The sequence below is a fragment of the Manduca sexta genome, chromosome 27 (genome assembly GCF_014839805.1).
Source record: "Manduca sexta isolate Smith_Timp_Sample1 chromosome 27, JHU_Msex_v1.0, whole genome shotgun sequence".
NCBI lineage: Eukaryota > Metazoa > Arthropoda > Insecta > Lepidoptera > Sphingidae > Manduca > Manduca sexta.
In genome coordinates this window covers 13,755,129-13,770,258 of record NC_051141.1, presented here as the reverse complement: position 1 = coordinate 13,770,258, position 15,130 = coordinate 13,755,129, and the positions used below count along the sequence as shown (strand labels likewise).

General features: G+C 34.7%; 2 protein-coding genes across 2 annotated transcripts in view; both read left to right on the top strand.

Moving 5' to 3' along the window:
- Positions 1–15,130, top strand: part of LOC115455748 (PDF receptor) — a 94,268-nt gene that overhangs the window by 42,433 nt on the left and 36,705 nt on the right. The gene's annotated exons all lie outside the window — the stretch shown is intronic.
- Positions 1,752–14,814, top strand: LOC115455749 (tubulin polymerization-promoting protein homolog). The gene is made up of 2 exons (XM_030184421.1): positions 1,752–2,155; positions 14,450–14,814. The coding sequence occupies exons 1-2, from the start codon at positions 1,971–1,973 to the stop codon at positions 14,637–14,639; spliced, it is 375 nt and encodes a 124-aa protein (XP_030040281.1). The 5' UTR covers positions 1,752–1,970; the 3' UTR covers positions 14,640–14,814.

The following is a 15,130-nucleotide window of genomic DNA, read 5'->3' as shown; positions in this document are numbered from 1 at the left end:
CGCAATTACGCTTCCCGGAATATGAATTCGTATGATTAGATATTTAATTTCAGTTTTGTGTATATTGCTATAAAACTGCCTACCTACTGGTATTACCTGTAATTGATTTTAATTAGGGTTTGGATGAAATGATTGCTAGCTCGGAAATAACTATCGCCAGTCATTTAAAATTGAGTAAAACATACTCTTTTTATCGACATACATATCAGTGGCGAAGCGTCCATACAAACCGATTCCCACCGGCTTCCCTTTTAGGTTTTCGGTGATACTAAACAATATATTTAATAGGTAAATTTAAATTTGAAACATATCAGACAATGAACAATAATTATAATAGCTTAAATTATTAATTAATGATAACTTAATAATGACATCTATCGGCCATTAGCCCGATGTTTATTAAATTTAATCGATATCGATTACTTATTCTAAATAAAATTAGATGGCACACCTTGTATTTAGTTCCCCAGAAATTCCGTTACCAAAGTGAAATTGTGACGCCACAGGCGCAAGGTAACCCGCTGTCAAGCGGCTTAATGTCGTAGCATGTTTTTTTAATATAGATGGCAGCACTTTCTATGACTTTCTATGCCAGTATTTGTCGAAATCGCGCGGAAGATATGGGCAAAGGTAACCCGCGCTAGTTCGGCTTCACGTTAACCGACTTTGTATAGTTGTCGCTTTTTACGTCCTTCAAACGTCATAATCATTTTATTTTTGATAGTTCTGTGATATTTAGTTACCAGCGCTTTATTTAGAAACTACAAATAAAATTGTATTATAATGGAAATAACTAACTACTTTGTGATCAGATAATGTCTACCTTTACGTAAGTATATTATTAGTAAGTATGTGATTTCACATAATAGTATTTAGATGGTTAAATATTTGAACTAGATCTGAAAGTTTTTGATTTCAGACACAAAATGTTTGTTAGAAGAAAATAAATATTATATTTTACTGAATCACCACGATACAAGCAAAAGTTAACGAATAACCTTTCTTGATTATAATTTAAATTGATAATTATATATGTTTATCATGTAGGTAGACTTAAACAGTTGGTCTGTTTGGCGATCGTGATACCTATTTCTATTACATTTACAGTTTTATTTTGAAAATAAACAGATACTTTTAGGTAGGTAGTGTGGTTATTATTTTAATACTTACTTTTGTTGCTGTTATAATAAATTAATAGGTAAGTACTTATATTTGTGATTAATGGAAGGAGAATTGTCTACGTTTATTATTCGATTTTATGGATGTTTCAATTATTTACGCATAATAGGTAATTTAGTAGGCATGTCAATGTTTGTCGATTTAGATTCAAGAATAATTCGTTGTCTTCGTTTTTGTTTTCCAATAAATTGCCCCGATATCTTAACTGAAGCCAATTTTTTTTACACCGGGTTACCTTTTGAAAAATTTCACCCTTCGCCACTGATACATATAGGTACTATTCCCATAATCCTTTATAACGTCCTATACCAAGAAATACGTATTAAGCTTATCTGTAAATAGGTACTGCTCTAACATACGTCTTGTCACGCCAAATGTCTATCCCAACGTTCGGATTCCAGCTAAATGCACTCAGTTAAGTAATCATCTCGCATCGGACCACTTACTCGAAATACCGATCTGTTTGCAATACTTACTCTTGTAAATTCCTAACCGCAAATATTATATGACCATACTTGCACTTTCACTGTTATTTTTTTTATTATGTCACAAACAACCAAAATCTATGTTTTATAATTCTCTTTGCCTTAATCGTTGCCTAGCAACAAATAAGCACGAAACGTATCTATTGGGAATGTTAAAATAATATAATTATTAGTATGTACATATTAACACGAGTTTTATACTTTTATTGTTTACCTTCACAACTCCAGGGTGTCACAGTGTTTCACACTGATGTATTGCGCCCTACAAATGCAAATATAGTTGTTTGAGACACCAAATATAGAAATATGGGTGACGAAGAACAAGCTACGTTAGATGGTCAATATTACGAATTCTGCAAACTTTTTGATAACAAGCGCTCGGGAACTACAATAACCCTATACAGGTCTGACTTCTGGATGCGACAGGCTAAAATATTAGACGATAGAAAAGTTACCATGACCGACACAGGAATTATTTTTAACAAGTTCAGGTAAAAATTTCACTTAGTACTTATGTGTTTAACAGTAATTAATATATTTTTATAAGTAATAATAAATACACACAGCGACCCGTTTAGCCGCGCACTAACGCCCCTTTTATACATACGATCGGAATCGAAAATTTTTAACAGAGAGAAATATCAATAGGGAGTATACTTATTTCCAATTGATTTCCCAGGAAACATTTAAATCAGTGATTCGTAAAGCGATCAGATGTTTTCATTAATCCAGCCGTAGAAAGACGGATTGCCTTTTTACAATGATTCTTGCATGGCAATGACAATAATGCGTTTATACGATATTCCATTTGGAGAGATCTAGTATCATGCGTAAATCATTTTTTGTGCAATCCGCACCTTTCGACTGATTGTAATGCTAAAATGGAAATAATTTCAGGTGATAATATATGTCGGAGTGAAACTGTTTACTTGGTTATGTTTTTACATGACCGGTAAAGTTTCACCGGTCTATATTTATTTTCCAGACAGTTATTCAATTATTGAAACACTTCTTTACTTCAATAACAATTTACTGCATAGCAGCACTAGCGGAATACACAATGTGCTCGGTTCGAGCGTCCAAACAAGACTACTGAAGACTACTACTAGAGTCGTACATGACTCCAACCAGACTCAACCAACACTCGTACAAGACTGAGCTCTCGTCGTTCGACCGGTCCTTATATTGGCAACAGTCGGCCTCCCTCCTTTTCTAATACTTCCTCGATGTAATAATAGATGGCGCCACTATCGCTCCGGAAATTCACCAGTGCTGCGGCGACATATAAATAGCTTCATATATCGTATTGGAATAGTAACGACAGCAAATAAAAAACCTTTACCAGTCTATGTTCGTCATAATTTGAGCTAATATTCCGATCCAGGAAACACAAAGAGAATTTTCTATGTGATTGATTTTTTTTATATATTTTTGACAATATGTACACGCTGTCCAACCCACTAAAGTGCTTAAGGACTTAATCTTCACAATCCAATAGATCCCCGGGCGGGGCCGTAGCTAGACTTGGATTTAAGGTAGGGCAGCAGTGTTTACAGCTAGGGTTTAAGTAAAAATGTTACTAGATCTGATCTAGTTAATCCATTTTTGATTTTTTTGACTTGTGTACATGAATGAGTCAGGTTACCTAATACTTACGTAATTGTTGGGGTAATATACAGAGTGTAACAATATTCCCTCAAATGCCGAAAGGGAGTTATTCCACCCATCAATACGAACAACTCTTACTCTGGGACTAACTTCCAAATCGTGAAATAAAATACTCGCTGGTCCATATATTTTGATTGAGTAGTTATGTAAAATTTTGTTGATTATTAAGGTAGGGCTTTAGTATTTTAAAGTAGGGCATTGCCCCATAATGCCCCCCCCCCAGCTACGGCCCTGTCCCCGGGCCGCTTTAGTAACTGCAAATTTAGCAAGACGGGCAGAAGCCCAGCCCAATAGAAATTGAGTTTAACGCGTCAGACAGGCATACAAATGCAGCGTTCGACTTTGTATTATAATTAATTTCTAAGAACTTTTTAAGACGTCCAATTCCGTCATACATACTTCTTTCGTAACCTTTTACTCAATGCCCGCAACGGAAGCTCTCAAGAGGAAAAGAAATTCCCGTGTTTGTAATATTATTTATTTATGCTCCGCTCCTATAGTCATAGCGTATTAATATACACCCTATATCCTTCAATAATTTCAATTAAATCAACTTTTCAATTTGAACCTATTATTCCTGAGATATATTGAATAAATGACCTGTAGTAATAACTTACTACAGGTCATTTATTCAATATATCTCAGGAATAATAGGTTAGACTATAGTAGCGCAGGAGCTCACTACGTGACTTTGAATAGTTTTGCTTTCTAAGCTAATTATAATTTCTGAGGACAGAGAACCTTAACTGATCCGCATAAGTTTATCCCACATTAAATCGCATAACTAACCCAACGTAACAAAACTCTACTATGACCTTTTGTCAACACGAATAGTCTTTATTAAATATTTATTTATAATATAAATTGAATCGCAAAATGTGTTGCTAAGCGCAAATCTCGAGAGCAGCTGAACCGATTTCGATAATTCTTTTTTTTTGTAAAATTCCTTTCGTACGAGGATGGTTCCCACGGAGAAAAAAGTTTAAAAAATTGCCTGAAAAATCTAAATACGACACTTTTCTATATTCCCATACAAAATATTCGTAATAATACTTAAAAATCAATTTGAACTTTAATACCATACCATACCATAAAGTTCAAGTGTTAGTGGAGGGGTTCCGGGAAGGCAAAAAAATTTAGTGACGTTAGTATCGTATAAATGTCAATATGTCGACTGTTAGGCGGTACGAAGTTCACCGCTGCTAGTACTGTTTATAGAGAGAATACTACACGAAACGTAGTTGTAGAATTTTCTATACGCAAATAATTCTGATAAATATTACTTTAAATAGATGAAATCAGAAATTTATATAGGTAATGCGAAATAAAATACGTCTTGTCAATACACGACATATCAGACCAGAGTGTCAGTACATTTATTTTTTATAGTAGTTTCATTATATATAATTCTACTAATCTATGATCTAACAAATTCCAACACTTCCATTTTGCTTATAATCGATCAAGCTATTTTAAGAAATTAACAAACTACCTAATACGTTAAGCTTTTTATCCAATATCGAAAGAGTTCGCATTAAATTATATTTTATTTTTCTTTATAGAGGTATTTTTAACTGCGGATTAATAAGCACGATAAAAACAGCTTATCAAATTAATAATCATCTCCACGTTTCACTCCAGATATTACATACGTACAATCGGTGCACTAGACTGAATACAGTGCCAAGTTTTGTTAAGTAGCTTGCAAATTGCCACATTTTATTGCACCACTATTATAACAAGAAACCCCTTAACACTATACCTGTAGCATGCTGTGCTCAACACAATTTAACTTTAGATACTATTCAGTACTAGAACCTTACCTCCAACCAGAGCTCGTTATTGCTTGATAGACTGTAACATTCTATATGTTTAATGAGAATTTTAACACAAAGAAAAGTATTCGTATTAGTTTTCGTGAAAAATTTATTTATGCAACAAGACACGCACCAAAGTGAATTATATTCTATAACTAGCTTTTGCCCGCGGCTCCGCCCGCGTTATAAAGTTTTTCAGGCTAAAGTTTTCCGTTATAAAAGTAGTAGTTTCCCGGGAGCCTATGTTCTTCCCAGGGTCTCAAACTGTCTCCATACCAATTTTCATCTTAATACGTTGGGTAGTTTTTGGTTTAACACGTTCAGATAGACAGGTGCAGCGGGGGACTTTGTTTTATAATATATTTTTTAGAACTTTTAAAGTGGAACAATCCCGTCATACATCATTGTTGCATAAATTTAACCGTTTACGCAGCGCAGGCAACGGAAGCTCTCAAAACTTATAATTTTTCCCGTTTTTGCAACATGTTTCATTACTGCTCCGCTCCTATTGGTCATAGCGCGATGATATATAGCCTATAGCACTCCAGGAACAAAGGGCTATCCAACACAAAAAGATTTTTTCCGTTCAAACCGGTAGTTCCTGAGATTAGTCATTACTGCTCCGCTCCTATTGGTCATAGCGTGATGATATATAGCCTCTAGCACTCCACGAACAAAGGGCTATCCAACGCAAAAAGAATTTTTCGGTTTGGACCGGTAGTTCCTGAGATTAGCCATTACTGCTCCGCTCCTATTGGGTATAGCGTGATGATATATAGCCTCTAGCACTCCACGAACAAAGGGCTATCCAACGCAAAAAGGATTTTTTCAGTTTGGACCGGTATTTCCTGAGATTAGCCATTACTGCTCCGCTCCTATTGGGTATAGCGTGATGATATATAGCCTATAGCACTCCACAAACAAAGGGCTATCTAACGCAAAAAGAATTTTTCGGTTTGGACCGGTAGTTCCTGAGATTAGCCATTACTTCTCCGCTCCTATTGGGTATAGCGTGATGATATATAGCCTATAGCACTCCACGAACAAAGGGCTATCCAACGCAAAAAGAATTTTTCAGTTTGGACCGGTAGTTCCTGAGATTAGCCATTACTGCTCCGCTCCTATTGGGTATAGCGTGATGATATATAGCCTATAGCACTCCACAAACAAAGGGCTATCCAACGCAAAAAGAATTTTTCGGTTTGGACCGGTAGTTCCTGAGATTAGCCATTACTGCTCCGCTCCTATTGGGTATAGCGTGATATATATAGCCTATAGCACTCCACGAATAAAGGGCTATCCAACACAAAAATAATTGTTCAGTTTGGACCGGAAGTTCCTGAGATTAGCCATTACTGCTCCGCTCCTATTGGGTATAGCGTGATGATATATAGCCTATAGCACTCCACGACCAAAGGGCTATCCAACGCAAAAAGAATTTTTCAGTTTGGACCGGTAGTTCCTGAGATTAGCGCGTTCAAACAAACAAACAAACAAACTCTTCAGCTTTATATAATAGTATAGAAGTATAGAAGTATAGATATACAAAGTGTTCCAAATAACAGTGTTAAGCGGAGGTTCAGAGACAGAGCACCCCATGGAATATCTAAATCACTCCCATGTATATTCCGCGATTTTTCATAGTAATTAACCTTAGGAATGCTGAGATGTTAGAAAAATAGTTGTAATCTAATGGCAAAATACACTAAGTGTACACTACACATACTATTCTAAGGTATACCCATAGAGAAAAATAAACTGCCATTAAAAAGCGTATTTATGATTCCCTCGTAAAATTGTATTTCGGAGGGAAATATTCAGCGTCGAATTCGATACAATTCGCATTAATTTCGCATTTTATTGCTCGCACGAAAGCGCAAGAATCTCTTCACACACTTGGCTCATGTTTGCCGTTTATGACTACTGAGTACTGACATGCACTGATCAGCCGTTCGATGTATTGAATATTATGTTTATGGTTAAAAATAATAGTGACAAGTCCAAATATTACAATCCGAAAAGCATTGTTTGGAAAAGAATATTTCCGACTATCATTTTTCACAAATTTATGATGGTACCTATATGCACCCGGAATTATTCTAATGAATAGTGCAGAAATTGAATAGGGTAAAGTGACTTACAGTGCCAACTGAAGAACAATAGATGATAACTGAAGCACAAAACAGAGCTCAGAATTTTAAATAAAATAATAAAAAAAAAATCTTTGCATACTACGCTAGTTGACAGAACTTTCTATAAATAAAAACAGGAAAAGTAAAACATCACTTATTTTCAAATGCGAACTACTTTAATACTCTTAGTAATTTAATATCGTTGCATTTCCGACACGTGCAGATTGAAATAAAAGTTTACGACACCTTTCAAGCCGGCTGCTCGGAATTTAATTATTCACAAATATCGTTTTACAATTTTGTATTTGTAATATGAATGTCGCAGTAAGCCAATTCTGGCAACGTGTTTAGCATCTTTTTAGTAACAAGGTAGGTGGATTATTGACGATTAGTTTGTGAACTGAAAATGCCATTCTGGGTCTCAGATACCTAGTCCATGCGATATTGTGCTAACAGATAAACTCCAGTGATTTTTGCATTCTCAAGACGAGTAAGTTAAGTTCATATGACGTGTCATCTTGATAAACATCGAATTAATAGGATCTAATTGTTAGGCGGCCTTTTCAAATTTTTTGTATAAGAGCTCTTATAAATTACAATTGAAATTTTCAAAGCTCCAAATCGTGGGCGTAAATTATATGACTTATTTTTGCCCGCGGCTCCGCCCGCGTGGTGAAAGTTTTTCCGGGATAATTTTTTCTTATATAAAAGTCACGTTTTATATTTTTCCAGGATACACTAGTTTATTTCCCTTCCAGGGTCTTAAATTATCTCTATACCAAATTTTATCGCAATCCATTGGATAGTTTTTGACTTTATCGCGTTCATTCGGCCGATAGATGTAGGTGGGATCTGTTTTATAACATATTCTTTAGAGGAACAATTCCTTCATACGTATTTGTTGCATAATTGTAACCATTTATGCTGCGCACGCAACGGAAGCTCTCAGAAGAAATAAATATTCTCCCTTTATGTAACATTAAAATTGCTCCATTTCTATTGGTTATATCGTGATGGTATAGCCTTCCTCGATAAATGAGCTTTCCAACACTGAAATAATTTTTCAATTCAAACTTATAATTCCCGAGATTAGCGCGTTCAAATAAACAAAAAAAAAACAAATTCTTTACCTTTATATACCTAACAGTATAGATTACGGAATAAAAATCCCGCTATATTTTTTCGCGGGAAACCCGTTAGGTAGTTTTTGAGTTTATCGAGTTGTCATGAAGAAAGATGTGGCTGGGGTCTCTATTTTATAATATGTTAGAATTTTTTAAGAGGAACTATTCTGTCACACGTACTTGTTGCATAACTTTAACTGTTTACGCGGCGCATGCAACGAAAACTCTACGAAGATTCATTGATACTATTCTCTCTCTCTTTAGTCGGCCCCTCATTATTGAGGACTCTGATCCCGTCCAAGGTCATTCAGTTATGTTCTACACGAGGCACCATCTTCGGCTTGATGCACCGCTACGCTCATTGGCATATTTAGGAAGTTGGCGACTTGGTCCGACCAGCGCTTCGGATTACGCCCTCTTGGTCGCTTACCTTCGAGCTTGCCGGTGAGCATCTACTTTTCCAGGTTGTCTTTTTCTAAGGTTTCCAGGTTTCCGTCGCGCTATACAGGGTGTCCCAGAAAATAGTTTAAAACGGAGGTAGAGCTACAGCACCCCTTGTGGTATCCGAATCACCCCCACGTATATTCATAGTTTTCGAGTTATGAATATGTTTATGAACTTTTTTAATTTACGATTTCAACATTTTTTTTAAGTAGAAGACTTATTCGAGATTTTTTGTTGCAACTAAATTTTCATTAGTTGTACTTATTTTTGGTAAAAACAATCAGCGTCGTAACTGCAATGAAAATTTGAAAATGTTGTTGTAAAGTGAAAAACTTACGTTCTATGGATTAAAGTGTTGATTTTAGCACCGCTGTGAATTTACCATAACCGATAGACAAAGCATAATATATCGATATTGATAAGATGCCAGACGGAATCGCAACACAATTAAATTTCTTGATGTCAAGTTGTTGTACACTCAAATATAATGCTATTACTTGCTTGTCATTGTTGTGAGACAATGTATTATGTCGACTTTAGCGTAGATTCTGTAGAATGCCGATAGATAGCGTTGGCACTCCGTTTTTAAAATCAACTCGATGGTTTTGTAAAACGCTGATAGATGGCGTTGGTACTCTGCTTTAAAAATCAACTCCATGCAAACAGAACTAAGATATTGATATAGAGAGGCATTGAGAAGATTAAAAAAGTAAAATCAATTAGAAAACGCTTTATCTATTGCATAGTAGATAAAATTAGTTTGTATTAAGGATTTACCATTGAAATTTCTAAAGATAACAATAATTAATTGCTTTCAATGATATATAAGTAACAATGACCCGTACATATTACATTAAGTATTTATGTGAATAGATATATCTAAGATTTTCGTAAGTAAACTAAAGAATATAATTAACGTGACTGTCTTAACATAAAAAAAAAATATACCAACATTGACCCTATTTAATGAAACTCATAAGTTACAAAGAGTTAAACAAAGTTTATGTCGGGTGTATCATTCAAATGCTATTAAAACGAATAACTCCTTATTATGTCTAATCAATGCTTGTTGAAAGCTTTTTTAAATGTATAATTATTTATACTTTTTATCTTATATTATAGACAAAGTCTATAATAATATTCGTGTTTCTCTTACAGACCAAAATAACATAAGAATGAATTTCTTCATAAATTGAGTGGTTCGGCCAAGCAAAACCATCTTTCATGAACGAATATAATTACTAGTAGAAATCTATAATGATACTACACATACTAAAGTATACATAGTAGATATTATTTATTTAAATCATATAAGTGTAGAATTTAATTTGTTATCTCTACACATATAAAAAATAAACCTTATTTCCCTTGGTCACGCCATCACGCGTTAACGGCTGGACCGATTTCACTATTTTTAATTGCTGTGATTGTAATTCTCAGGCGAAGGTTTAGGTTTAGGAAGGCAAAGAAAAAATTCAAAAAGTTGGTCGGAAAATTAGAAAACTTAACGAAAATATTAATTTTATATAACTGTCAATTGTTTGAAATAATTGTCAGCGATTGGCAGAATGCGCGCTGCAAATTCATAGTTAAGACGGTACAACGCCTGTCTGGTCAACTAGTTGGTAAAGCAACTAATTAAAGAGTAGACTTGCACGTCCTTGTTGTAACGTATTAAGAAAAAAATATCGATAACTTTAATTGATAAATTTCACAACAAATCACTACTCAGAAATAGTAAAGCTTTTCGGCAACAGATGGCACTTTTTATAATGTATGTAAACTTCTAGAATAATATAAAACAAAAGATGTGACATCTCGTTTCCAATATCACAGCGACTTATAATTATTAATTGGTAATAACTTTTGTAGCACAAATTTATACACTTGTAAAAAATGCATACACTTGTTTGTTCCTTCTTTGTAAAGTTTTCTGTTAAACTGTAAACAGCAGTGTTGGTTACATCTCTATTAGTTCAGTACATGCGTAATTTTACTCTTTACTTATTTAATGAGAGACTTTTCTGTTCCTCTTAAATAAAATTAAATAAAAATATCATTTTATCTTTTTTTAACGCAAAGTATTTTAAAACTGCATTTATGTACTTACCACAATTATAAGTAAACGTAAGCAAATGTCAATAAATGTTATTGAAATAATTTGTTACCTATAATAATCAGTGTATTTGTGATACGATATTCTAGCTTACATTTTCTGCATCGGTTGAGTGATTCTGGGTTATGTTTTTGTCCAGAGTCGGGTCAAGTCACAATCGACGACCATTTCGCTGCGTAGCTTTTATCAATACCAAAGCCAAAAAATCGTCTCACATAAGAACTTTGAAGAAAAAGAAACATAGTGTGTAGAATACTAATGTTGGTTTAACAAGATTTATTTAAAAAAGACAATGATCTTAATATGTATGTTACTGTATGTGACTCTAAATTTATGTCTCCATAGTTGGGGTGTAATTCGTCTTGTAAGTAAGTATAGTAAGTAATCAAAATTTAGTTAACAAAAAAATCTTGAAGTCTTCTACTTAAAATAAAAAATAATAATTTTACAAATAGAAAATTCTCCAAAATTCACAAAAATATTCATACTTCGAAATCTATGAAAAATCGCGGAACATATATTATGGGGTGATTCGGATACCTCAAGGGGTGCTCTATCTCTAGACCTCCGCTTGACACTATTTCTTGGGACACCTACGTAATAAGGTCCAAAACTTTTTGGCCTGAACCACTATTATTTTTCAATATAGTCTCCATTTATTTCAATGCACTTTTCACAATTCTTTACTAACATTTCTATACCCTTAAAAAAGTACTCTGAATTTTTCTGTTCAAAATGTGTTAAAACTGCAGATTTCACCTCTTCATCAGTGTCAAATTTTTTTCCTCGCAAGTCAGATTTCAATTTTGAGAATAAATAGTAATCACTTGGGGCCAAGTCGGGACTATAGGGTGGATGGTCGAGCTCAGTGAAGCCGCATTCCCTGATTGCAGCTTTGGAAACAGCGGACGTGTGCACCGGCGCGTTGTCGTGAAGCCGCAACGCTCCTCGCAACAGTTTCCCTCGCCGTTTATCTTTGATAGCGTCTCGCAATTGACGAAATAGAAGAACATAGTAATCGCCAGTCACTATGGTGATGCGTTCTTTAAAATCTAAAAATAAAATTCCTTCACAATCCCAAAAGATTGTGGCCATGATGTTTTTCTGGGGGTTTGGCCGTGGTGAACTCGGACGACGCCACTCCATCGATTCCTTTTTGAGAGTGGATCATGGTACAGGACCATAGTTTCGTCATCAGAAACAATCGAATCCAAAACTTCTTTCTGACTACCTTCACAAAGGGATAAAAACTGCTTACAGCACTTCACTCTTTCTTGGTTTTGAACTGCGGAAAGAAGTCGAGGGACCCACCTTGCACTGACCTTATATTCATTCCCAAATGTTCATGCAGGATTCTAAGCACTGTTGTTATTGGAGAGCCCAGTCATTGCTGATAATTCTCTAGTCTTCAGTCGTATGTCTTTCAGTACTTTCTCCTCCAAAAATTTAATGCTTTCATCCGTAATGACCTCAGAAGGTCGTCCTGGACGCGGTTCATCTTCAATCGATTCTCTTCCTAAACGAAATTGTTTCACTCACTCTGTAACCATTGAATACGGAGGAGAAGAGTACCCGTATACGGCACCTAAACGTTGTTTGATTTTCGTCGATATTTTGCCTTCTTTTGTCAAGAATTTGATTACAGCACGCTACTCAATTTTATTCATTTCGATTATTTTTTGCGATAGTCTAACTTTACGCACCCTTATCTCTAACGAAATATCATAAGTTAATATTTTTTATGGTAAGTAGGTAATAAAAATCGTGTAATATAATGACACAAAATTTTAAGTCTCCGATTAATGCAAATTGGGAAGTCCGTGAAGTTTTGTACCGTCGTAGTATATAAAGTTGAAGAGTTAGTTTGTTTGTTTCAACGCGCTTATCTCAGAACTACTGGTCCGAATTGAAAAATTCTCTTAGTGTTTGATTCATTTATCGAGGAGGATTACAGGCTATATGTCATCACGCTATGACCAATAAGAGCAGATCATCAATGAAAAATGATGCGAAAACGGGTAAACTTATATTAATTTTGAAAGCATCCGTCCGCGGCAAGCACTGCAAAAACGATTAAGATTACGTAACAATCATGTATGATGGATTTATTGCTTTTATAAAAAGTCACCCGCCGCATCTGTTTGTTGTCTAAATGCGACAAACTCAAAACGGATTTCAGTGTAATTTGTTAAGAGGATAGTTTAGGACCCTGGAAAGGGCTTTCGCTACTTTTTTTTTCTAAAAAACTCTTTCACGCGAGCAAATGCTAGTTGTTAATAAAGTTTGTGTTTATTTACAATGATAAATCATTCATTACATTATTTTAAGATGTAATTTTACATTAGTACCTGACTAATATTATGTGATTGCATATTGTATGACTATGAATTGTACATTGCTATACTTATCTACTGTAAAAAATTAAATATCTATACATATACTTAAATAATATAAATTATAATTTTATGCATCGTAGTTTTGGGCGGCTAAGCGCGGTTCAACTGGCTGATCACCGTTGCTGCATATGTGAAGAATGCACACGGTCCCGTCAGGGCCGTAGCTAGGGGGGGGGGGGCATTGTGGGGCAATGCCCTACCTTAAAATACTAATGCCCTACCTTAATAATCAACTAAATTATACATAACTACTTCATCAAAATATATGGAGCAGCGGGTTTTTTATTTCACGATTTGGATGTTGGTCCCATAGTAACAGTTATTCGTATTGATGGGTGGAATAACCCCCTTTCGAGATTTTCAGGGAATTTTATTACAACCTGTATATTACTCAACAATTACGTAAGTATCAACCTGAGTCATTCACGTGCATAAGTCAAGAAAGCCAAAAACCGATTAACCAGTGACCTACCTGTAACCACAAATGCCCTACCTTAAATTCGAGTCTAGCTACGGCCCTGGGTCCCGTGCCAATGCGAGCAACACAGCCTGGTCACATTTACTTCGTGTAATTTTTAAAACATAATTTCTGACTACCTCTCTTCACGTACTAAAATAAATAGTAATAAGGCGAAATTTTGCGAAAAAAGACTACACTTAGACTTTTTAGAATACTTTATGTAATGATGTTTACGAGAATGTTAGACATTGAAATTAAAATATATAGTGATACGGGACGGACCCTAAGACCATGAAAGATGCAAAGCCTACGAAATATCGGGAGTTAAAATAATAATACTTAATTGTGATTAAATCTTAAAATAGTCCTATTTCAATGACTTTATTTGTTATGCAATCGTCGATTTTCTTAAAATTTACCGAATGTCTGCCCTCTAGAGTCCAGACGGTAAGGATTAAGGACCTCTTATATTATATCAATTTGTTTACGCTAAACTCCTATGTTCGACAAACATACTAAAATAGGCGGCTCACTACTACGCACATATTAGGCATTTAGCATATTATTATGTGAATATTTAAAACTATGTCTGAATGTTCTGTATAGTGTATTAAATTAATATTTTTAGCAAAACTGAATTAACTTTTGAAGAATGGCTAGAATTTTTGACGGAATTATGTGAAATGAAAGAACTGAACGAAGAGAAGGTTAAAGAAGCGCTCACTAACTGCGGTCTACCTGGACAAATAGCCATTGTGCTACCTCAATACCGGGACTACTTTCTCACTTACAAACCGAAAGATAAGACTCCTGTCTGACCTACCTAGTATACGACTCGTTGTTTCCATTAAAAATGGAATTTTGTAAATTTATTCGATACTTATTATTCATTTAGAATTATTTAAGTATGTACTATGTTTGAATACAAGTTTAGTTTGTAGTTTTGATTACGATGTTCTTTTTGGAGATATCATTAAAATAAATTTCATAACAGCCTAAGTTTTATTTGCAAGTACAACACGCAACTCTAGACTCAATGACATGAACATAAAAAACGCAAACATTCCTTCACGTTGACGTTTTCCTCAGCGTTTGCTATGCTGAAGAAAGGTTTGCGTTTCAAAATAACAGACAACATAGTACAGGATCCCTGATACACTGTTCATCGTTTATTACTATCAAGCTGATTTTTCGTGAGTAGCTTCCTTTTGACTAGACGCCCAAGTTTTTCTTTAGAGTAATGTTGGTAAATGGTAGCTTAATATGGGTAGCAAGGATAAAATGTGTTGATTTGACGAATTTTAAAAAT

Excerpts from the sequence above, each read along its gene's own strand:
- LOC115455749 (XM_030184421.1), top strand. The coding sequence starts at position 1,971 with ATGGGTGACGAAGAACAAGCTACGTTAGATGGTCAATATTACGAATTC. Across the intron at positions 2,156-14,449 it reads ATTATTTTTAACAAGTTCAG|CAAAACTGAATTAACTTTTG; the intron begins GTAAAAATTTCA and ends TAATATTTTTAG.